This window comes from Mytilus trossulus, chromosome 11, assembly GCF_036588685.1.
Source record: "Mytilus trossulus isolate FHL-02 chromosome 11, PNRI_Mtr1.1.1.hap1, whole genome shotgun sequence".
NCBI classification, from domain to species: Eukaryota; Metazoa; Mollusca; class Bivalvia; order Mytilida; family Mytilidae; genus Mytilus; species Mytilus trossulus.
In genome coordinates, this window is record NC_086383.1 from 41,673,820 (window position 1) to 41,698,854 (window position 25,035).

The window sequence follows — 25,035 nt, forward strand, 5'->3', positions numbered from 1 at the left end:
GATGTTCCTATGTTTCTTATTTGTATGATGAGTATTCCCTCTCCTTGTAGTTAGGGATGTTCCTATGTTTTTATTTGTATGATGACTATTCCCCCCCTTGTAGTTATGGATGTTGATGTTTCTATGTTTTTTATTTGTATGATGAGTATTCCATCCCCTTGTAGTTAGGGATGTTCCTATGTTTTTTATTTGTATAATGAGTATTCCCTCCCCTTGTAGTTGGGGATGTTCCTATGTTTTTTATTTGTATGATGAGTATTCCCTCTCCTTGTAGTTAGGGATGTTTCTATGTTTTGTATTTGTATGATGAGTATTCCATCCCCTTGTAGTTAGGGATGTTCCTATGTTTTTTATTTGTATGATGAGTTTTCCCTCCCCTTATAGTTAGGGATGTTCCTATGTTTTTATTGGTATGCTGAGTATTCCACCCCCTTGTAGTTAGGGGTGTTCCTATGTTTTCATTTGTATGATGAGAATTCCTTCCACTTATAGTTAGGGGTGTTCCTATGTTTTCATTTGTATTCCTTCTCCTTCTTTTTAATGCATGATGTTCCTATGTTTTCATTTGTATGATGAGTATTCCCTCCCCTTGTAGTTAGGGGTGTTCTTTTGTTTTCATTTGTATGATGAGTATTCCCTCCCCTTGAAGTTAGGGGTGTTCCTTTGTTTTTATTTGTATGTTGAGTATTCCCTCCCCTTGTAGTTAGGGGTTTTCCTATGTTTTCATTTGTATGATGAGTATTCCCTCCCCTTGTAGTTAGTTTTTATTTGTATGATGAGAATTCCGTCCCCTTATAGTTAGGGGTGTTCCTATGTTTTCATTTGTATTCCCTCCCCTTCTTTTTAGTGCATGATGTTCCTATGTTTTTATTTGTATGATGAGTATTCCCTCCCCTTGTAGTTAGTTATGTTCCTATGTTTTCATTTGTATGATGAGTATTCCCTCCCCTTGTAGTTAGGGATGTTCCTATGTTTTTATTTGGATGATGAATATTCCCCCCCCCCCTTGTAGTTATGGATGTTTCTATGTTTTTTATTTGTATGATGAGTATTCCATCCCCTTGTAATTAGGGATGTTCCTATGTTTTTTATTTGTATGATGAGTTTTCCCTCCCCTTATAGTTAGGGATGTTCCTATGTTTGTATTGGTATGCTGAGTATTCCATCCCCTTGTAGTTAGGGATGTTCCTATGTTTTTTATTTGTATGATGAGTATTCCCTCCCCTTCTTTTTAATGATGTTCCTATGTTTTCTGTATGTGTGGTCCCTTTCCCTTATAGTTTATGATGATCCTGTTTTAAATATATATGTGTTCACTTATTTTTATTGTGTATCATGTGCCTAAGTTTTAAAATTTTGTTCTACTTTTGTAGTTAATGATTTTCCTGATTCCATTTTTATGTTGTTCCCTTCTCCTCAAAGTTTATGATGTTCTTTTGTTATCTTTATCAAGTGGTTCCCTTCTCCTTGTAGTTAATGTTGTTCATAAAATTTCATTTATATATACGTTCTCTACTTCTTGTTTTAATGTTCCTACGTTAAAATTATGTTTGTTTCCTTTCTCTTGTAGTTTGTGATGATTCTATGTTTTCATGTATGTGTGTGTTCCTTTCCCTCTTGTAGTTTGTTGACGTGTTTATGTTTTGTTTGTAGGATGAGTGGACCCTTCCCCATTTAGTTAATGATGTTCCCATTTTTAGATTTTCATGTGTATTCCATTCCCCTTGTTATGTTTTCATTTTTATATATATATGTGTTCCCTAGCTCCTAGTATTATGTTCCTATGATTTCGTTTTGTTGAAGTGTGTTTCCTTCCTGTTGGAGTTTATTTTGTTCCTAAGTTTCATTTTATATGTGTGTTCCCTTACCCTTATAGTTTTTGATGTTGCTATGTTTACATTTCGATGTGTGTTCACTTCACATTGTAGTTAATGTTGTTTCTTTGTATGTACTTCTAAAAGAAATGATGTTATGTAAAATTGAAGAATTATATTTTCCTTATACTACAAACATTAATAATGCAGCTACATAAATAGGAAAAATTTACAACATGTACAATGCGCATTGATGCATCTTTTTAAATAATCAATATAAATTTATATAGAGTTTTATGTGTAAAATTTAACCAAAGGTTTATAGGTCATCTTGTTGATCATTCATTGTCATTGTTAAAAATCACGAATGTCAAATTCTCCACTCCGACGACCATTGCTAGGTATACGTAACTTTCCGAAATGCTGTTTTCTTATTGGTATATTAGTTCTAGTTATATAAACATGACCTAAATAGGAAAAATGTAGTTACATAAATTTGACCTTAAAAGGAAAAATATAAACTTCGTGACGTGATATCACGTAGGCGAAAAAAATGGGGTATCTATACTTTGGTAAAGGGTCGATTAAAACTCCCTTTTCCCTTTTAAATTTTCATATGAGTTGTCGGAAGGAATATACATCCGTTAAAATAGGTCACTACTTAAATTACAGCTTAATGATAAAATGATGAGGTGGAGAAATGACGAAAAATACACACAGTCACTGAGAACATTACTAGCCACTGAACATCAATCACATTTCAATTTTTTACACAGATGTTTCTAAATGCATCAGATATTTGTCAAATTCTTTTATATATCCCCGAAGTAAGAGAGCGAGATCATAATACGTTCGGCATTTATTCTTATATTCTAAAAGTATATAAAAATCAAAGTACTCCAAAGGAATAAGGCTAGCAGGGCTTCAAGATTACAATTTGCACAAATGTGCTGCATGACAATCGTAGATGCTATTCGCTGATGTTTTTTTAGAAACATGAATAACTTAATCAAGGTGACCTACATACGACAAACGTAGACATAAATATGAACATTCGAGAAATGTCGGTAGTCAACGTTTTTTTTTTTTTACAGAATTTAAGCGAGATTTAACAGGGAATTTGGAATATGATTTAACAGAGGTGAAACTTTCAGTTTTGCATCTGGTTTAAAATACTTGCATAAAAAAGCACAAGCAATTTGAAAAAGAAACAATACAGTTTCTCCCTTGTAAATATGTGTATTAATGGTATTCTAAGTCCTGAATTTTATCCACTTTTTGTAAGGTGTTTTCAGGAGGGCAAACAAAGAAGAACTTTGGTTAAAATGGATATTCAGTTGGCATAAAAATCATCTCCAACAACACCAACCCCTTTGAAAACCAAATAGACTTCCCATTATGGTATCTTTTTTTTTGGCAATATTCACACTAACATTTGATAATAAAATTGAGAATGGAAATGGGGAATGTGTCAAAGAGACAAAAACCCGACCAAATAAAAAACAACAGCAGAAGGTCACCAACAGGTCTTCAATGCATTTTGTACATGTATATTCATTATATTATAAGTTGTAACATTTTCTTAAAGTGATGCAAAAGACATGTTATAGCCATAGTGTTGATGAACAATAAGCCTTTAGTTGGATTGAAACTGTTAACCCTTCATAAAAAACAGAGTTCAACCCATAGCTTCGAGTTGATTCTTCTTGCTCAATTTTAAGTTTCTTTTTTATGTGTATGTAGTGTTGTGTCTGTACTAATCTGACAAGAATTTAAAATATATATATTCTCCAGAATTAAGCATACCAAACTCAGACGAAAGGTACGTTTATCTTTATTCGAAATATATGGCTGAAATGAAACTAAATTGTTTATTCGAAATATATGGCTGAAATGAAACTAATTTGTTTATTCGAAATATATGGCTGAAATGAAACTAATTTATCTATTCGAAATATATGGCTGAAATGAAACTAAATTTTTAGTAACAAATTTATTATGTAACAAAATGACAAACAATATAACAAGAATGCTTATAAATATGACCCAGGGATCTCCACATGTTAAATGAGTGTGGTTTTTTTATCCTCTACTAACTGATTATTAAGTTTCACTCTAATTTTCTCAGATTAAGAATGTTTGCTTGCTGCTCTGTTTCAAAATAACCAGGATTTTAAAAGATTTTCAAATATTTCTTTTAAAACTACATATGCAATAAAATTATGAAAGGAATAATAGAGGTTAGAGGAAAATTATTTTAATGGCACATCATGGTTAAAACAGAGAATTCTTAAAATATCTGGCAAAAATTCAGTAACAGGAGGAGGCAAACATCCATAGATCTGAGTTTTGAGATCAATCGAGGAAGCCATAGAATTTTATTCTTAATCAGTATAGTTTTGAAAGAATTTTTGAAAGTCTACAAGTTTTAATTGTTGTATACAATAAGATACATTCGTTAATGTTTACATTTATAAGTATTGTAAAATGTATATAAAAATTAATAAAAATTGTCAAAATGATTATTTCATAATCTCCACCATTAATTTGTTTTGTGGTGATCCCTAGTAATTCATTAGTTTGTACGACATGGTTTATGTGTGCAATTTTCAAATCAAAATGTACTTGTAAGACCAATGTCATTGATTTACTTCATCTGTCTAGTCTATGAGTCTCCTAAAGTTGGAATAATTAGAGACACAAGATGGTGACACCTCTGACAATCTACAGTATAATGATATAAATAATAGTAATGTTTGTCAGTACGATATGAGATCTACAACTTCTGTGTTTCTTTTTGACTTTGTTCTGACTTTGTTTCATACCTAAAATGAACAGAAAGTCATGGCTTCTTTATTTTTATTATAAAAAAATTAATTCATACATCCAAGATAATACAATTATTAAATATGTAAGGTATTGTAAAATTGATACCAATTCAAAGCGCCACTCGCACAACGACGAGTAACTTTTTTTTGTTTTATTTTTTGTTTTATTCTTTTTTCTTCTTTTTTTTTCTTTTTTGTTTTTAATAATTTTTTTTATATTTTTACATCAAATATTTTGTATGCAGTTTTTAACAAGGTCTGTGACCTTTTTTTTACATGTTGTGTTTTGTTAAAAAAAAAACACACTATTTATCCGTTAAACAGGAACTACGGCATCTTTTAAATTTTTAAAGTATGTAAATTTTTTTAGCAAACATAGCTTTTTAAAATGACCCAAATTTCTTCAGATTTTGAAATGTTAAAAAGTGTGTCAAAATAAGAAATATTACTTTTTATTAAACCTACAATTATTATTACAATATTACTGGCAAAAAAGTTGCCAAACAACATAATTTATAAATGCATGATTCTACAAAAAAGCAGCCATATTTTCAAAACCTGAATATAAACTTGGGTTGAGGTAGCATGTAAATGAAGAGTATTTTTTGCCCTATTAAAGTCTTTATTTTCACATATAAATATATAAATACGAAAAAAAATAATTAAAAAAACATCTAAAATAAACAGAGATCCAGTTCGTTTGTAGTTGCTTCTTTCATTGTTCTTTTATTATTGATTTTTATCATAAAATATACACGTTATAAAGGTTAACGAAAATCAAATGAGTATGTTATGATAGTCTAGATGGGGTTTTAAAAGAATATATAATAAGAAGCAAAATGGCAAAATATGAAAAAAAAGTTCACAGAAAAATAGGCCAAAATAATAATAAAAAAAAAAGAATAGTTGGGTGTTAAAATATATAAAGACAGTCATAGAAAAAGTGAGTTCCCACTCAAAAAATGTCCTAACATTTCAACTTAACTTGACATTTTTCAGACAAATATTACTGAGTAACTGTATGAATGATTTTTAATAAATTAGATACCAAAAGGTGTAGACACGTCTGAAGTTTAATTGTTTATTTGGCCATAATTTTTGTGTGGTTCGTTTTAATTATTTGATGCGATAAACACAAATGAAAATGTTTACGATTTTAATTTGGTTACAATACATCTTTTAATTTGGTTACAATACATCGTGTACATAGCAAACTTTTCAAGAATTATTTTTGTTTTTCACCTTTGCATCAGAAAATTAAAATAAGCATGAATAATATCATGACCAAATAAACAATAAAACTTTTAACATTTCTACATTGTATGGTATTTATTTCATATAGATCAATCATGTAGTTAATTGATAATATTTTTTTTGAAAAATATTCATTTTAGATGAAATGATAGGACATTTTATGAGTGCAAAATCACTTTTGTCCAATGACTGGTATCGAGAATAACTAGAAAAATAAATAATAGAAAGGAGAACAATGGCCTAACCCATTAAAGAAGTAAGAAAAAATACCCCCCATCTAGACCATATATATGTTAAATCCGCTGAGAATTGGAATGTTAAATGATGTCATTTGACAGGAGGTAGAAAGGTAAAAAAAAGCTTTTTAAAAAAATCTAATTATTTTAATTATTTCCTATCTAAAAAAAAAGAGTATTTATTAATAATTTACAATCTATACTTAATATAATATTAATATTAAACATATTTAAATATACTTTAAAATTCAAATTGTTTTAATCAATACTAGCATGGAACTTTCAATATATAAAAACAAAAAAATCTTTTGAAAGAATCGTTTTAATGGTTTCTTTTTAGAAAAAACGAGTATTTATTTTCAATTTACTATCTATACTTATAAACTGCATTATTTAAATATATTCTAAAAATCAAATTGTGTTGATAAATCCTAGTATGGCACTTTAAAAAAATATATAATATACAAAATATTTTTTTTTTTAAAGATTCTTATTATTTTTATGTTTTCTATCTAAAAAAAGTATTTATTCTTAATTTATTATCTATATTTCAATTGCATTTTTTTTTAAATATTATATATCATAAAATTCAATTATTTAAATGTTTTCTATCTAAAAAAAAAGTATTTGTTCTTAAATTACTATCTATATTTCAATTGCTTTTTTTTTTAAATATTATATTTTAAAACTCAAATTGTGTTAGACAAAACTAGCATGGCACTTTCGAATATATATATATATATATACAAAACAATCTTTAAAAAAAAATCTATATTTTTTAATGTTTTCTATTAAGAAAAAAAGAGTACTGTAAATTAAAAAAATATTACGATGTTTTTATAATGGCAAGAAATGCACGATTTTTTTTTATTTGAATCAAACAGTCATACAGTATTTTTCTGAATTTTGCAAAACATAAAATCTAATTTATTTTTAAATGAAAAACACGCAATAATAAATGCACGTAATATTTTTTGAATTTTCAGTTTTTATTCTTAATTTACTATCTATATTTAAATTGCATTTTTTGAATTTTGAAATATATTTTTAAAATTCAAATGTGTTTATCTATACTAGCATGGCACTTTCAAAAAAATATATATTTACAATTAAGAGAAAAAAAATAGCAAAACTAGTCACTAAAATATCTAATAGTTATATACACAAGTAATGCCCTATAAACAACCTGGCCATTGAGCAATGGGGAAGTATGATACTTCTATTTGAACCGGGATAATATTAAATGTCAATAATAAAATAAAAATAGAACCGGGATAATAATGAAATAAACAACAAACAACAAATGGCACTTTGACTTTTAGGTATATAATACCAAGTTATCACCATATATATAGAATCAACAGTGAAATATACAAACAACTGAATATATTTTGAATGACTATTCTTCATCTGAAAGAAGCAAGGTTTTTTAATTAGCTTTTTCAAAATCTAAAGAACTATGGGTAATTTCATTATTTGTACACCAATGAAAATATAGCTGTGTCATTAGTTGAATTTCCTTCGTTTAGGAAGTTTTGAACTAATCAAAACGTTTTGATGTACACTGAAAAAAGCATTACCCAGAATGCATTAGATTCCTAGAAGGCGAATTAAGAATCCTCATTGGTCAAAAGGAAAGACAAAAACGGAAATTTGTCATTTGTCTGCGTGTCAGGAACTAATTCAGCGCTATTTGAACGTTGCACATCCTGTGTACCCTTATTTGTTGGATAGTCAATTAGACTTACCGAACGATTCATTCTATTTCCGGTTGCTAAACTTGTACTGAAACCAGTACTACACATGTCTTCATTTATATCTGTTGAATAATAATTGTTCACTGGAAATGCTGGATATATTTGATCAACATTTACACTACTTTCTGCAGTCAAATTCACTATATCCTGGTCCATAGCAATATTTAATGGTTGTTGCCTGCTTTGATTTGAAATATCGCCATCTTGTTTTGAATTCGTATCAGTAAAATCCATCAAATAGTTCACATAGTCTTGAAGACTTTTGCCATTTCCACTAGCATCATGAAAATGACTTCCCTGAGAAGAACTTTGAGATGAGATTGATTCCACAGAGTCTGGAGGCTTTATATAAGATGTTTCTACCTGTTCTTGTAAAATATCTTCATTTGCTAATATCCAATCCACAATTGCTGAACTAGTGTCCATACTTTCCCTAGAACTAGAACTTATATCAAGAAAAGCCTCGGGTGAGCTACTATTACTCGGAACACTCTCTGATTGGTCACTATTTGAGAATACATTTGAATTCTGATAATTTTTCTCTATAGACAATGCATCATCTTGTTGTTTCATGCATTGCATATGATTTATTCCACCAATATTAGAATGCTTTTTTTTCTTTGACATTGGTTCAGTCAAAAGAGAAAATAGTTTAGATTTAATTGTTGGTGTTTCGTCAGAACTTAGTCTTGGGGCCATTTTTTTCCTTGTCATATTCAAGTCTACTGTTGACGTCACAGGTTTTGCTTGTTCTAAATTCAGACGCTTGATTAAACTTTCTGGTATTGTCCCAGAATCCACTTCTATGCACATTTTACGCCACTAGAAATAAAGATTGACAAAATGTTGTATGCAGATCTGTATTGAACAAACATTTCAATACCACTGTTACCATGGTTACATGTTTTACTATGTATACAATTGGACCACTTTAGTAAGTTGCCACATGTTATGGATTGTGTTCAGATCCTCAAAATGGACACGTTTATTGTTAAATAAACCATGTTTATTTTAATAATAATAAGTTCTAAATATGTTTCGACGTTTAATCGGTGCTATTAATCTCTTTACAAAAAAACATTTCTATGTTAGTACAAGTAGAACTACTTCTTTTGAATAAATATAAAATTCAATCCACTATGACAGCATAAAAGATGGGTATTTTCTTCAACGAACAGTTAGCAAATAGTACATCGGCTTTGGACCAGGACCTGGTGATAAGTCTACCAAACTCATAAATAAATCAACTTTTAAATGAAGGTCATTGTGACGGAATGTTTCTGGGTGGCTTTGAATCTATACAACTGGCCTATATTGAGCGTCAACATACATGTACTATTTGCTACCATACGATTTTGTGAACTATATGGGTAATGTGCCATGGGACACAGGTGATGCCCCACTTGCATTTAATGTTATAAAGGGACATAACTTTATTAATAAGCTATAAAAATGATACTACCCTATACATCTGAGTTCTTATGGTAATTAACATTGTGAACAAGATTGATAACATTTGGTTGAGGCAAACTTGCTAGAGAATGAAATATGATATTCTAATATTTTTATAATGTTTGCATTTTTGTAATGCTGTTTCTTTAACCCCTCGGGTATAAATGTACATTTCTTGATAAATAAATGATCAAATTTAAAGCAAAAGTTGAAAATGTAGGAAATAAATATCATTAACCAAATTGGTTAATTGGATTATTAATCGTGTACCTGCACCATATTAAAATTCAGGCACACAAAATGTCGCCTTCAGGGACAATAGCAATGTCAGTCCAGCAGGTATTAAGGGCTCCACTGCAAACAAGTACTTTTATTACCAACACTAAGGGTTCGTGTGGATAGTGGAAAATGTAAATACTGTGAATCGACTACTATTGGATCTTTGAAATTTGCTATATGTCTACATATTGTAGAAAATTGTAAATAAGAATAAACTATTGGTTTTTCAGAGTGACCCATTATATACCCCAAATATCTGTGATCAGTCCGATTTCCCTCTTATCCTGACCACTTTCTGACAGTTCATACATACAACTTACTGTTTCAAGTTCTCTTCTGAGTTTGAAAATAGCTCTTTCTTTACACTTGACAAGGTCTTCTAGATATTGGTATCGTAGTTTTTTCCTCGCTCTGCATTCCCTTGCACTCTGTCTGCTGCGTTCTACCTTGACTTTGGCATCAACGTTTAATGGTCTTCTACCTGGACGTTTTCGGACCAATTTTGCTGGGACTCCCGATGATTCCAAAATATCCATGACTGTCCTGTCCTGAAACGTAAAATTATTTAATTTTTGTTAGAAATTTGAAAAAAGTAGAAATTGGTTCATTTTGAATAAATCATATTAGGAATAATTCCACTGACACATAATCACCTATTTATTTCTTAATTGTTTGTGTGTTTTTGAATGAAAAATCATGATATATTTCAAATACATGCAAACAATAATGCATATTTTAGTTAATTCACATGGTTTGAAAATAGAACATCTTTAATACACAGAAAGTTTTCTTGAAACGGTTCCTCATTGCTTCCATTTAATTTTCCCAACCCCTTCCGCCTCTAAATTTGATTACCCTGCTTTAAGGATGCAAACATTTAGAGATCGTGAAAAATTATAAACTACCGTGTTTTCTAACACAAAGTCACAATTAACTATATGCATGGTGACATGTTCGTCATCATATAGAATATATGTTTCAACTAATCATATACATCTTTATTTCCTCCAAGAATGAAGAGCATAAGTTAGATCGATAGTTAAAGTAAAATCGGAAGGTAAGACATAGTAAATAAAATATATATATATTAAAATAAACCTTAACATAAATCATATAAAACGTGAAAATGAGAAATAAGAAAAAGTTACTGATACCTTTTTTTCTATTCTTTTGGAAAAATTATCGAAAAGTGGTGATCCGAAGGTCCTGATCCGCAATATTTGTCAAATGACCGACAGAATTTTGGTATTTTGCAATGCAAATAATAGTGAGAATCGAGTCTGCATGCAGGCATAAAAATATTTGTATTCTTCTCAAAAAATCATTCACGAACTAAGGGGAAGTTGATTCGAGAACCCTCTTATTTCTCATTGGCGTTTTCTGGCGTTCATACTGAATACATTTTTTATTATTTCTCATCTGTTTTCCAAAATATGTATTATATTTGCCGCTGGACGTTTAATTTAATTTTTGCAGCTCTCTGTTATCAACATTTATTTTATAAGACGCATTATTATGCATTAAAATCATTCTTTATTTTAAATATGAAAACAATAAATAAAAATAAATATAAACTGACCACTTTAAGCCTGCTCCAACCTTTGAAATCTGTTTGAACCATTTGTAGATTGACAATTACATAGTCCTTTCACTTTGAGTATTCAAACGTGTTTACTTCATGTTTTGAAAAACTATTCCATTTATATCTCAGTGGCGAGGTTTGATTGGCTATGATGGTGAACTTCAGGGTTCAAGTTTTATAAATAGTAACATGCTGGAAAATCGAGAGAGTTCTAGTCTATTTTTATGACGTAAACAACTATGTGTTGTCGTTCCTGACCTAGGTCACGTAATCACAATTTGTTATTATTCTGAAAAATTGGACCATGAGCTTGATCCATATTTTCGATATTATTTCAAAAGGTGAAATGTGACATTTTGTAAATAATTCTTTTCCTTGCGATGCTTATTTATCATAAAAAATATGTTTTAAAAATAAACAACTATGGTATCAAGTTCAAGGTCAAGTAAACTACATTTTTCCAGACTTGATGAGTAAGCTGTTTGGTTTTGTACTTTTTGAACATCAAAGAGAACAACTTCAAGAACTGTTATAGTAGGCCTACTATTCATTTTTAAAAAGAGATTGCCGTTTATGAATCTTTTGTTTTCATGAAATATGATTTTTTTTTAATAAAATATTTAAATATTGTATATATAAATAGTCAGCTACATTATAAGTAAACCATAACGGACACGTGTGCAACACATATTTGATGGCAGCATAGTGCACTTCTTGATTTAATTTGTTTTTTGGCATGAATTTTTTTCAACGAACAGTATCTTTAAAGATTACCGCAAAAGCATTGACAATTTGTACTTTAAGGCCGGGGACAGCCACAGTGGCCGGTACAACCACTGGCCGTTATAGGTTGGGGAGGGGAGTGTTTTTGATGAGCTATTGAATAGGGATTTATGGTTACTAACAAAAATCATGACTGAACGTGGCATGCACTCAGTTAAAATTTAATTTATAGGGGGTGCCGCTTGGTGTCTATTACCCCACGCTTTTCATTATAACTATAAGATTTTAATAATGCATACCTTTTCATATATTGCATACATTGTTTGGTGTGTAACGTAACAGTGGAATACAAAAGTGACAAACATAGGCGGATCCAGTTGGGGGAGGGGCTGGAGGCCTATGCCCCTCTTTTCATGGGAAAATTTGGTTCATTATATAGGAAATCACTGAATCATGACTGGAGAGACCCCCCTTAGGCCAGTCAGCCCCCCCCCCCTCTTTTATGAAAGGTTCTGGATCCGCTACTGTCAAAATAGTAAAAATTCATTATTGGTTGATTAAACACGGTAGGAAACACCAACAAAGATGACAAACGAATTCGAAGTTATTGGAACTTTATTGACCTTATCATATATTCCTGATAGTTTTTCCGACCTATTCTTATATTTTCAAGCTTGAAAAGGTGACCTATTCTGGTCGCACGTCATATCACCTTGTATATATAGAAAGAGGACCCCCGAGCAGTAGATATGCATGGACATTTGATATTGAGGGGTGGGGTTTGGGCAGGAATTGTGTAAATGCGCTGAAATAGTAAGAGCTGTGTATGATCCATTAAATAATTTGTCACAAATTAAGGGAGTCAGATTTACAGAAATTAATCTTATTTCATTTTGTCACCCGATCTGTGACTTATGAACCTTTTGTCTTATATGTTTAAACTTTTTGCACTTTGATTAGATTGGTTACATCATTGAATCATTCCACCTATTCAACCGTGACGTTAGTTATGAAGGTTGGTTAATATATTCTGACGATGATATGTATGTTATATATTATACAGTCAAAGGTCATGCTATCTAATTTTTCCATCGTAACTCCTTAATCATGGTATTGTTTGAAGGAAATAGCAACTTTCTAGCGAGGAATTAAACATTACTTGAAAAGGTATGTTGTTTTTTGTTTGGATTAATTTTTTTTGCGGGGGGCAGAATCAATTTGCGCCAATTGCAGTTTTGAAAAGGTAAACATGGACCCTAGTTTTATTGAACATATTAAATCTGATATAAATGTAATTCTTGAAACATGGAAAGGAGAAAGTGCAGATACACAAATAAATGGATTTGTATCAATCTCAAAATCTAGGGAAAAAAATAAAAGGTCTAAGAGACATAGCGGGGGCATTATAGTTTATATAAAAAAACAAATATATCCAGGAATAGAATATCTAAAGGATGGCTCTCAGTCACCAAATAGAATGTGGCTTAAACTAAATAAAACATTTTTTGGGACAGGAACACATATCTATCTCTGTGCGGTGTACATCCCCCCATTAAATTCAACACACACTGCAGATGATTTACTTAATTTAGAGGCTGAGATAGCAAATTATTCAAAATATGGGGATATAGCCCTAATTGGGGACTTTAATGCCAGAACTGGGGAACAAGCTGACTACATTGAAAATGAAAATAATAGTATCCAATTTTTACAGGATATGTTACCCCAAGACTATGATCTAGATTCTCCTATTAAAAGAAATAATTTAGATATTTTAAACCAACAAGGTAATAATTTACTGAACATGTGTTTATCCTCAAGACTTAGGATCTTAAATGGTAGATATTTAGGAGATTCGTTGGGTTATCACACATATTTTTCTAAAAATGGCTGTAGCACAGTTGACTATGCAATATTGAGCAAGGATCTCCTGCCCTCAGTAGAATATTTTTGTACCTCTGATCTGCATTTTTTATCGGACCATGTACAGATCTCATTTAAACTAAAATGTGATATAAAACAATATATAAATAAAAAGGACTTTAATAATAATAATATGAAAAAATTCACAACATACAGATGGACTGATGTGTCACATGGTAAGATGTATGAAGCATTAAACTCTGATGAAGTGAAAAATAAGATTTTAAATTTTGAAATCACCCACTTTGTAAGAAATGAAAAAGGCATAAATGAAGCTTCAAAATCATTAACAGAAATTCTAGATAATGTAGCCTCTAAAACATGTATAATAAAAGTTCCAATAAAGCAAAAGAAAAGTAAAATAAAAAAGAACCCTTGGTCAGACAATGAATTAAAAGATTTAAAAAGTAAAATCAATAATTTAGGTAAAAAACTAAAACATAAACCATTTGATAGAAATTTAAAACAGCAATTTTTTGAAACTGCAAAATATTTAAAAAAAGCAAGTAAAAAGAAAAAAATCCAATATCAACAACAAATGATTGAAAAACTATCAAATCTTCAAACTAAAGACCCTCAACAATTTTGGAAACTACTTAAATCTCTAAGAAATAATATGAATACCACAGAAATTAATATGAAATCAGATAACCTAACAAACCATTTTCAAAAGCAAGGTCTTTGGAACAAACCTTGCGACAAAGCCGAAGATGAGATAAACCTTTTTTTGAAAAACAAAGAGAGTGAAAATAGATTTAATGAAATAACTGATAGCCCAATAACTATATCAGAAGTAAATAAAGTTATAAAATCCCTTAAAATGAAAAAATCCCCTGGACCAGACTCCATTGTAAATGAGGTGATTAGATATTGTAGTCCAGTAACTATTAAATGCTACACAAAATTATATAACCTTGTTCTTGATTCAGGATGTTCCCCTGAAACATGGCAATATTCTCTATTAGTGCCAATATTTAAGTCGGGAGATTCCAAAGACCCAAATAACTACAGAGGAATATCTCTTATAAATGGTATTGCCAAAATATTTAGCTCAATTTTAAATAACAGAATAATTAAATATATGGAAAACAAATTTAGCCAGGAACAATTTGGATTTCTTCCTAAATTAAGAACTACAGATAGTCTATTTGTATTTAAAACTTTGATTAATAAATATTTAAATTTAAAAAAGAAACCATTATACATTTGTTTTGTTGACTTACGTAAAGCATTTGACTCCATTTGGAGAACAGCTTTATTATATAAAATTTTGTCCCAGGGTATCGGCAGTAAAATGTATCAAGTAATAAAAAATATGTATTCAACCACTAAATCTTCAATAAAGATTAATAATAAACTCACTAACTGGTTTGAAGTAACTAGAGGGGTAAGACAAGGGGATTCTTTAAGTCCCACCCTATTCAATATTTTCATAAATGATCTACCTCAAATTTTTAAACAGGATGACTGTGATCCCTTGAAAATAGAACAGACAAATATTGGAAGCCTCCTATTTGCTGATGATATTTTGATAATGTCTGAAACTAAAGAGGGTCTTCAGTCAAGTTTAAACCATTTGTCTCAATACTGTGATAAATGGCAGTTAACTGTAAATTGTAAAAAAACTAAAACTATGATTTTAAGCACAAGTAACAATAGGAAAAATCTTAACCATTCTTTTAATTATAATGGTGATAAATTAGAGCAAATGGAAAAGTTTAAATTTCTTGGTAATATTATTAGTCAGAATGGAAATCTTATTCATTCAGCACAAGAATTAGCCAAAAAATCTATGAAAGTAATGTATTCTATAAAAACATATTGTAATTCGATTCATCAGACTCCTGTAAATTTGTCAAACCATTTATTTAACTCTCTCGTCAGACCAATATTAACTTATAACAGTGAAATATGGTATATGGATGCATACTCATCCTTTTATAAAGCTTCAATTAAAGGAGATAAAAATAACAAAAAAGTAGATACTCTAAATTTCATTGACAAAAGTCCACCTGATAAAGTACTAAATAAATTTAATAAGTTAACTTTAGGAGTAAAAAAATGCTCTTGCAATATAGCTGCTCGATCTGAATTAGGCAGCTACCCTATTGATTGCTTTATAAAAAGACAAACTCTTCTTTTTCATGATAGACTATTAAGGGAAGAAACTAGTCCCTTACTAAAAGAGACACTAAATTTGGCAAAAACTTTACATAATGCAGGTATTTATTCTTGGTACTCCTATGTAAATCATGTCAGAAGTCAAAATGATTTAGAAATTGTTAACCAAAATAAGGATAAAAATAATAGGCTAATATACAAACAAAATCTAGAAAACTCCTATGAAAATGTATATAATGATAAAATATTAAATTTACAAGAGAATAGCAAACTCCAACTTTTTAAAAAAATAAAGAAAAGCTATAACTTTGAACCATACCTACTTTCTCAAAACTTTGAATATAGACAACTAATTTCTAAATTTCGAATAAGTGACCACTGCTTATTAATAGAAACTGGAAGATACAGGAAAATTCCCAGAGATTTAAGACTATGTACACATTGTGATGTACTAGATGATGAGTTTCATTTCTTTTTTAAATGTAAAATAAATGAACAATTAAGAAAAGAATTTTTAAATGAAAATAAATATAATAACTTAAATGATATAGATAAATTAAAACATATTCTCAATCCTGAAACAAAACAGGACACTTGCAAATTAGGCTCCTTTTTAAAAAAGTCACTAAGACTGAGGGCAGGGAGTCCTTGATATAATTTAAATCTCTTAGATATATATATATATATATTGATTTAAAAAAAAAGACAAATTATAGTTCAAAGTGTGTCCATTGTTTATTTTCATTGTTTTATCTAAACTGTATATTATGTATAATGTTTTAAGCCATTGGTCCATATGGGCGTAAAGTGCTTTTCAAATAAAGAATTAAAGAATTAATTGTGCTAATAAATGAAATGAAATAGCGCCACATTTACCTATAAATATTGTTTACCGCCTATTCATGTTTTATATACCTATATCATACATGTACTATAATTAACCTTTCCACATAAGATTAAAATAAAAAAACTGACCAAAAAATATTTTTGTAGTAATAGAATATTTTTTCACGAGTCAAAATGTCTGATATACCATTCAAATAAAAGAGTCTGACAGAGAAAAACCGCGGGTCATCATTAATATAATTGTTGAAGAAAACAAAGTTCGTCAGGCATTTGTAAAGAAAACTGGAGAAATAAGATGGAGATGTACAGTTAAGTCGTGTTGTTCTAGGTTATTCACAGATGAATCGTGTACAATTCTTTTAAATGGGAGAATTAGATCATATTCATGAAACAAATATTCAAAATTAGAACGTCAAATTTGAGACAACTTCGTGCAAAAGAAAGCAACCGATATGTTGTCAGAGCGACCTTCTAAAATAATAAATTCAGAGCTCTTCAAAATTGAAGAAGACAATATATAAAAGGAAGATTTAAAATAGAGGATTTTTTTGCTGATGGTACCTATAAATGTTGTCAAAAATATTTCAAACAACTTTATACTACACATGTCTAAATCTTTATTACCACCATTCATCTTAATTTCGGTAATATAATGCACAAAACAGTAAGAGACATTTTTCCATACGTCGTTATGAAGTCATGTAGATTTAATCATGGTCAGGCTTGGTGGAGGAAAATTGCCGGTCCCAAGCCCGGATAAAGGAGGAGGGAAGTCAATCTATATATTTGCAACTGCAATTATTATATGATTATTTAATTGGCGCAACTGAAACCTATAGATTTGAAAATTATGTGGCGCAAAAGAAGTATTGGCGCAATTTTAAGTTGTGGCGCAAATGAGTTACTTTTTGGCGCAAACAGATATCGCCCTTTTTGTGGATTGGGGGGGGGGGGGGTGGGGGGGGGGGGGGGGGGCATTCACAGGTTAACATTTTTGGATTTCGCTTAAAACAAATAACAGTAAATTTAGTAATACTATCAGCAATTTAAATGATCTACAGCCTTTACAAGTATGCACGGCCCGATTTGGCAAAGTGTTTGTTTTTAATGTTAATTTATTTTATAAGCAAAAGCAAGTCAAGATAAGCTGCCATTTAAGAAGGAAAAAACAAACAGACAAAAAAGCAAGAAATTCCCAAATTTTTATTTTATTTTTCATTTAAAAAACAATATAAAAATTAAATATTTTTATAATTGCATCAAGTTCAATTTATATGTATTTTAAAAATATTAAACCGATGAATTGATAATCGAATATTTTTAATTGCAGACCTTTCCTTCAAATTTGATATATTTTGCTTCTATTTTCCTGTATGTATACATCTGTTCGCTGTGTCTATTCACTTTCACATGATATTCAAGTCAGTTCTGGTTTCTGCTAGATTGCGTCACGTGGTCTATTTATATAACCGACATTATTTTTAGAACGTCAACAATATAAAATATGTACCTGTAATTATTTGTTTATTTATCTATATGCACATTTCGATCAAGAAAAACATGTTTACATCAATTATACACAAATATTACATAATTCGGATGTGCATATATCGGTTTTTCGTTGTTTATATTGACACGCTTTTGACCTATTTAAATAACTTAAAAAACAACATTCCACAGACTAAGGTCATCACGTCACACATGTACTTCCTAGTTTCATTTTGTTTATCATGGTTTACTATGAAAGAATCATAAACACACGTAGCGTACTATAATTGACTAGCTTTCAAGGCTAAACACACTTATTGACTAACGCTCAAGGATAAGCTTCAAGGATACTACAAGTCTTCAATGACGCGAAAAAAATACAATAACTGGCCGAGTTTACAGTTATGGTTAGCGCATATTTTATGTCATGCAATACCGTTAGACGTTTTTCTATTCAAACTGGCAAAGTTAAGAATAGCATTTCATTTTATGTCTTTTATGGCTTGTATAGGAATCGGTGTTTCTTGAACTCGTCTGTTCTGAATAAGTTTTTAATTATAGTTTGATTAATAAGGAAAAAAAAGCACTACATTAATATATTGTAGTCAATATATATATATTTATTCAGACATTTAAGAGGCCCCTCATGGGGGGGGGGGTCCTAGTAATCACATAATCACCATTTTTTTGCCAATATATAATCACATAATCATTAAATATTTGCTTATCTTTAGTAATCAAATAATCATAAACTAAAAATACAGTCCTAGGTAATCAAATAATCATGAAATATTTGGCTTAATAATCAAATAATCATTAAAAAAACGGCCAAGTAATCACATAATCAAAAACCCCATGAGGGCCCTCATTTAAGGTGGACCATCAATATGGATTTCATCACACATAAATGTCCATGATAATACTTTGCCAAAATGTAAACTTTACCATGTTTTTACCAAAGTATTGGTCGGAATGCCATTTGTCAAGCTACAAAAGTCGTGCCAAAAAAAATTTGCCCAGATTTGCATAAATTATTCATTAAGAAACACGTTTTTATATTAAAGTGAAAATTGATCACTAGTGTCAAGCTATCCAGCAATTCTCATCCTGCAATTCTCTTTACAAAAATCTATCCTGCAATTCGTCATCCTGCAATTGCGTTTGGTAAACTACTTGAGCGACAATTTTTTTCTTCTTTAAAATCATAGTTTTTGACTTTTTTGTTCACTGCAAGATTTATATAGAAAATAAAAAAAGTTTTATATCCCATTAACAACATTCTAAATTTAGTTTGCAAATTTCTAACTCATATTTACAGTTTTGTAATTAGCATTTACCATTATATCGATTATCTAACTTCAGGATGTCATCAAAGCATGTTTAATCCACATTTGTGGTTTTCAAAACCCATATTAACAACCAAATATAGAATTTTGATGTAAAATAAATTTGTCATGATATATATACTATACTGGTACCCACAACACAACCTCTTTTTAAACCATGTAAACAGGGTCACCTCACTTGTTCAAACCCATTGTCCCGGCTGTTCTTTGTGGCTAGGGATTATAGACTCTGCTCTAATGAATAGCTATTGGGTAGTGTTACAACGAGGGGGTAAAGAATTTCTGGGGTAAGCATTCTTAAAGGCCGAATTTTTCGTCCGTAACACGAAACAAAAAGTCAAATTTGATAAGATATGCAATGGGGTCACCTCACTTGTTCAAACCCATTGCCCCGGCAGTTCTTTATGGCTAGGGATTATATACTCTGCTCTAACAAATAGCTATTGGGTAGTATTACAACGAGGGGGCAAAGAATTTCTGGGGTAAGCATTCCTAAAGGACGAAAATTGCGTCCGAAATATGGAAATAAGCCTTAATTCAATAAAATACGCATTGGGGGTGCCCACTTTCCGACCTATTGTCTCGGTAGTTCTTTATGGCTAGGCATTATAGAAGCTACTCTTATGAATAGCTATTGGACAGTACTACAACGTGAGGGTAAAGAATTTCTGGAGTAAGCATTCTTAAAGGCCGAATTCTTCGTCCGTAACACGAAAAAAAGAGTCAAATTTGATAAGATATGCACTGGGGTCACCTCACTTGTTCAAACCCATTGCCCCGGCAGTTCTGTATGGCTAGGGATTATAGACTCTGCTCTAATAAATAGCTATTGGGTAGAATTACAACGAGGGGGCAAAGATTTCTGGGGTAAGCATTCCTAAAAGACGAAAATTTTTCGAAATATGGAAATAAGCCTTAATTCGATAAAATACGCATTGGTGGTGCCCACTTTCCGACCTATTGTCTCGGTAGTTCTTTATGGGTATGCATTATAGCAGCTACTCTTATGAATAGCTATTGGACAGTACTACAACGTGAGGGTAAAGAATTTCTGGGGTAAGCATTCTTAAAGGCCGAATTCTTCGTCCGTAACACGAAAAAAAGAGTCAAATTTGATAAGATATGCACTGGGGTCACCTCACTTGTTCAAACCCATTGCCCTGGCAGTTCTGTATGGCTAGGGATTATAGACTCTGCTCTAATAAATAGCTATTTGGTAGAATTACAACGAGGGGGCAAAGAATTTCTGGGGTAAGCATTCCTAAAGGACGAAAATTGCGTCCGAAATATGGTAATAAGCCTTAATTCGATAAAATACGCATTGGGGGTGCCCACTTTCCGACCTATTGTCTCGGTAGTTCTTTATGGCTAGGCATTATAGCAGCTACTCTTATGAATAGCTATTGGACAGTACTACAACGTGAGGGTAAATAATTACTGGGGTAAGCATTCTTAAAGGCCAAATTCTTCGTCCGTAACACGAAGAAAAAAGTCAAATTTGATAAGATATGCACTGGGGTCACCTCACTTGTTCAAACCCATTGCCCCGGCAGTTCTGTATGGCTAGGGATTATAGACTCTGCTCTAATAAATAGCTATTGGATAGTATTACAACGAGGGGGCAAAGAATTTCTGGGGTAAGCATTCCTAAAGGACGAAAATTGCGTCCGAAATATGGAAATAAGCCTTAATTACCAGACTCAAGCTGGCAGCCACTTTTATCGACCAATCAAGATAGCAGCCACTTTTTTCCAGCAGCCAATTTTGACAATATGTCTAAAAACCAAAAAACTGCATAAGACTCAAACGTTCCAAAAATTGCGAAATCTTAGTTAAATATAATTTAACAGCGGAATTCGACAATTTCGCGGCTTGTACTTAATTTAAAAGCATTCCATTACGTTTAAAATATGTGTGTGAAGTTAGATGCTGGTTTGTTATTCGATATTCGATATTCAATATCCGACGGTTGCTAGCAGTCGGTTCAATATTAAAATTTAGTTGAAAATCATTATACAGTATAATTTTCATAGTTAACAGGAGTGAAAAATTACGCCGCAAATAGTTTTATGACACCTTCAAGCTGTCCTAAATTCTCGTTGTCCTCGAATATAAACCCTTATATAAATTGCATATTTGTCTTTATGTAATATCGATTTTTATCCATAAAACGACATCAAAGATTCATCAAAGATTTAATTTAATATATAATATATAAAACTAAAACTAAAGCCGGCCACTCTAAAAACATTCAGAAATATAAATATAAATATCTATGGAAAGCCAAAAAAGAATAAATATATGGTGAAAACCTACGTGAGACCATTCAGATGACAGTGAGAACCCTGGTGTTTCAATATTTAAAAATGCAACGATATTATAGACTCTGTAGTATATAAATCTGGGTGTACATATACACGTGACTAAATAGATCTTTGGTTATGGGTATGAAAAATACGTAAATGGGCAACTTTGAACCTCTGTTTTGGACAGATGGGCCCGGATCCCAGTAAAATATTTAAGTGGGGAATAGCTTGGGTCAATACCTTTAAAATGAGCTAGGTCCGGTTCGGATCTTTGCCGTAGGGATATACCGAAGAGTACCGAATGTGTGATTGAAAGAAAAATACGTAAATGGGCAACTTTGAACCTCTGTTTTGGACAGATGGGCCCGGATCCCAGAAAAATATTTAAGTGGGGAATAGCTTGGGTCAATACCTTTAAAATGAGCTAGATCCGGTTCGGAACTTTGCCGTAGGGATATACCGAAGAGTACCGAATGTGTGATTGATATGAAAAATACGTAAATGGGCAACTTTGAACCTCTGTGGTGGCCAGACGGGCCCGGATCCCAGAAAAATATTTAAGTGGGGAATAGCTTGGGACAATACCTTTAAAATGAGCTAGGTCCGGTTCGGATCTTTGCCGTAGGGATATACCGAAGAGTACCGAATGTGTGATTGATATGAAAAATACGTAAATGGGCAACTTTGAACCTCTGTGGTGGCCAGACGGGCCCGGATCCCAGAAAAAAACATTTAAGTGGGGAATAGCTTGGGACAATACCTTTAAAATGAGCTAGGTCCGGTTCGGAACTTTGCCGTAGGGATATACCGAAGAGTACCGAATGTGTGATTGAAAGAAAAATACGTAAATGGGCAACTTTGAACCTCTGTTTTGGACAGATGGGCCTGGATCCCAGAAAAATATTTAAGTGGGGAATAGCTTGGGTCAATACCTTTAAAATGAGCTAGGTCCGGTTCGGAACTTTGCCGTAGGGATATACCGAAGAGTACCGAATGTGTGATTGATATGAAAAATACGTAAATGGGCAACTTTGAACCTCTGTTTTGGACAGATGGGCCCGGATCCCAGAAAATATAACTTCATATGATAAAAGAGGGACGAAAGATACCAGAGGTACAGTAAAACTCATAGTTCGAAAATAAACCGACAACGCAATGGCTAAAAACTAAAGGGACAAACAGACAGACAAAAGTACACATGACACAACATATAAAACTAAAGAATACGCAACACGAACCCCACCAAAAACTGGGGATGATTGCAGGTGCTCCGGAAGAGTAAGCAGATCATTCTCCACATGTGGCCCCGTCGTGGTGCTCATGTTATAACAAATCTGGTAAATAGTTTTATTCGGTAGGTAGGTCACATTCATGAAAGAAAAGGGGTTTGTAGATACGACATTAGAAACATATCCGATATCATCTGTGCAACGGTTATTCTATAACGGTCAACCAACTCATAATGAAAAAAAAAAGAAATCACCAATTCACCAACACTCAAACTGACTCCATTTTCAGAAAACGACTTCGGTAACAAACATAAACTTTAAGCTACTGCTTTACAAGCAGCGCCAAATATAATGAAAGTCCCAACTATGTATTCACACACCTAATAAAATGGGCATTTAAAAAGTCAGAATGTGAAGATATATGTTCAAACTCTTTTAGGTAATTTTTTAGTAGCAATAACCAAAAGAAAACTATGTCAATTGGACATACTTTGATACTATATACATGTTTTTTTTTACTAGATAACATCTTTGTTCGCTTTGGGGTTTCCGTTTAACCCCACCGCATTTTGGCGCCTGTCCCAAGTCAGGAGCCTCTGGCCTTTGTTAGTCTTGTATTATTTTAATTTTAGATTCTTGTACATACAATTTGGAAATTAGTATTGCGTTCATTATTAGTGAACTAGTATATATTTGTTTAGGGGCCAGCCGAAGGACGCCTCCGGCTCCGGGAATTTCTCGGTAAATTTAAGACCTGTTGGTGACCTTCTGCTGTTGTTTGTTTTCTTTAGTCGGGTTGTTGTCTCTTTGACACATTTCCCTTTTCCATTCTCAATTTTATAATGAACGCGTCCGTAAAATTTACAAAGGGATGAATTCAACTTCACCATTTGGAACTCTTGGTTTAATAGCTTCCTTGTGAGCAGCATCCCTCTATAAAGAAAATCATAATAGGAAATACAAAATAAGATCAGATCAGATAAAATAAAATAAGATAAGATAAGATACGATATGTTATTGTTTTTTTCCAATAATTCTAATTATATCATAAGTCATAATGATTTGAAAGAATAAAGTATTTATTAAAGTAGAACACACATAACAACATTCGGCACTGTTCATTGTTATGTTGACAGTAAATAAATAAGACCGATCGTGCGTCCCATATTTCTTAGACTACTAGTACTTAAATGTCATTTAATGTGCTAGATCTCCATCAAACACATTCCACATTTCAAAGATTCGAATATTCGCATCTCAGGAATGTTTACGCCAACAAATCCGGTTATATCTAAATGTAGTGTTATCTAATAACGTTTTCACTATATTCATTTTGGCATTCATACTCTGAAACGGCCTTCCATACTGTAAAGTAGTTCCTAAAAAATAACAATAGGTTTAAGTTAAATGCTTAACTTATAGTATCTGTATTATAGCAAATGTCTTGTTAAATACATCAGAAAAAGTGTACTTCGCATTTTTCATGCAAGTAACTTGAGCTAAAATTTGGATATGTTGGTGGATTTATTTTTTGTAATTAATTTATGGCAAGCAAAGAAAAAATGAAATAACTTATGGCGCTCTCTTCTGTTCTAGTTGAATCCAGTGCATATTTCAGCAAATATGACTTTTTTCCGTGTTACCCCCAAAAATTCTTTACCCTCACGTTGTAGTACTGTCCAATAGCTATCCATTAGAGTAGCTGTTATAATGCCTAGCCATAAAGAATTACCGCGACAGTGGATCGGAAAATGGGAGCCCCCAATGCGTATTGTATCGAATTAAGGCTAATTTCCACGTTTCGGACGCAATTTACGTCCACTAGTCATGCTTACCCCAGAAATTCTTTGC

General features: G+C 31.6%; 1 protein-coding gene across 1 annotated transcript; it reads right to left on the reverse strand.

Moving 5' to 3' along the window:
* Nucleotides 1-4,108: 4,108 nt before the first annotated feature.
* On the reverse strand, nucleotides 4,109-11,336 carry LOC134691126 (uncharacterized). The gene is made up of 4 exons (XM_063551398.1): nucleotides 11,200-11,336; nucleotides 9,941-10,168; nucleotides 7,881-8,711; nucleotides 4,109-4,639 (listed from the first exon to the last, which is right to left on the reverse strand). Exons 1-4 carry the CDS (start codon nucleotides 11,239-11,241, stop codon nucleotides 4,634-4,636), a joined length of 1,107 nt encoding a protein of 368 aa, XP_063407468.1. The 5' UTR covers nucleotides 11,242-11,336; the 3' UTR covers nucleotides 4,109-4,633.
* Between the last annotated feature and the right edge of the window lie 13,699 nt (nucleotides 11,337-25,035).

Excerpts from the sequence above, each read along its gene's own strand:
- LOC134691126 (XM_063551398.1), bottom strand. The coding sequence starts at position 11,241 with ATGGTTCAAACAGATTTCAAAGGTTGGAGCAGGCTTAAAGTG. Across the intron at positions 10,169-11,199 it reads GTTGGAGCAGGCTTAAAGTG|GACAGGACAGTCATGGATAT; the intron begins GTCAGTTTATAT and ends TTTACGTTTCAG. Across the intron at positions 8,712-9,940 it reads TCAGAAGAGAACTTGAAACA|TGGCGTAAAATGTGCATAGA; the intron begins GTAAGTTGTATG and ends CTTTATTTCTAG.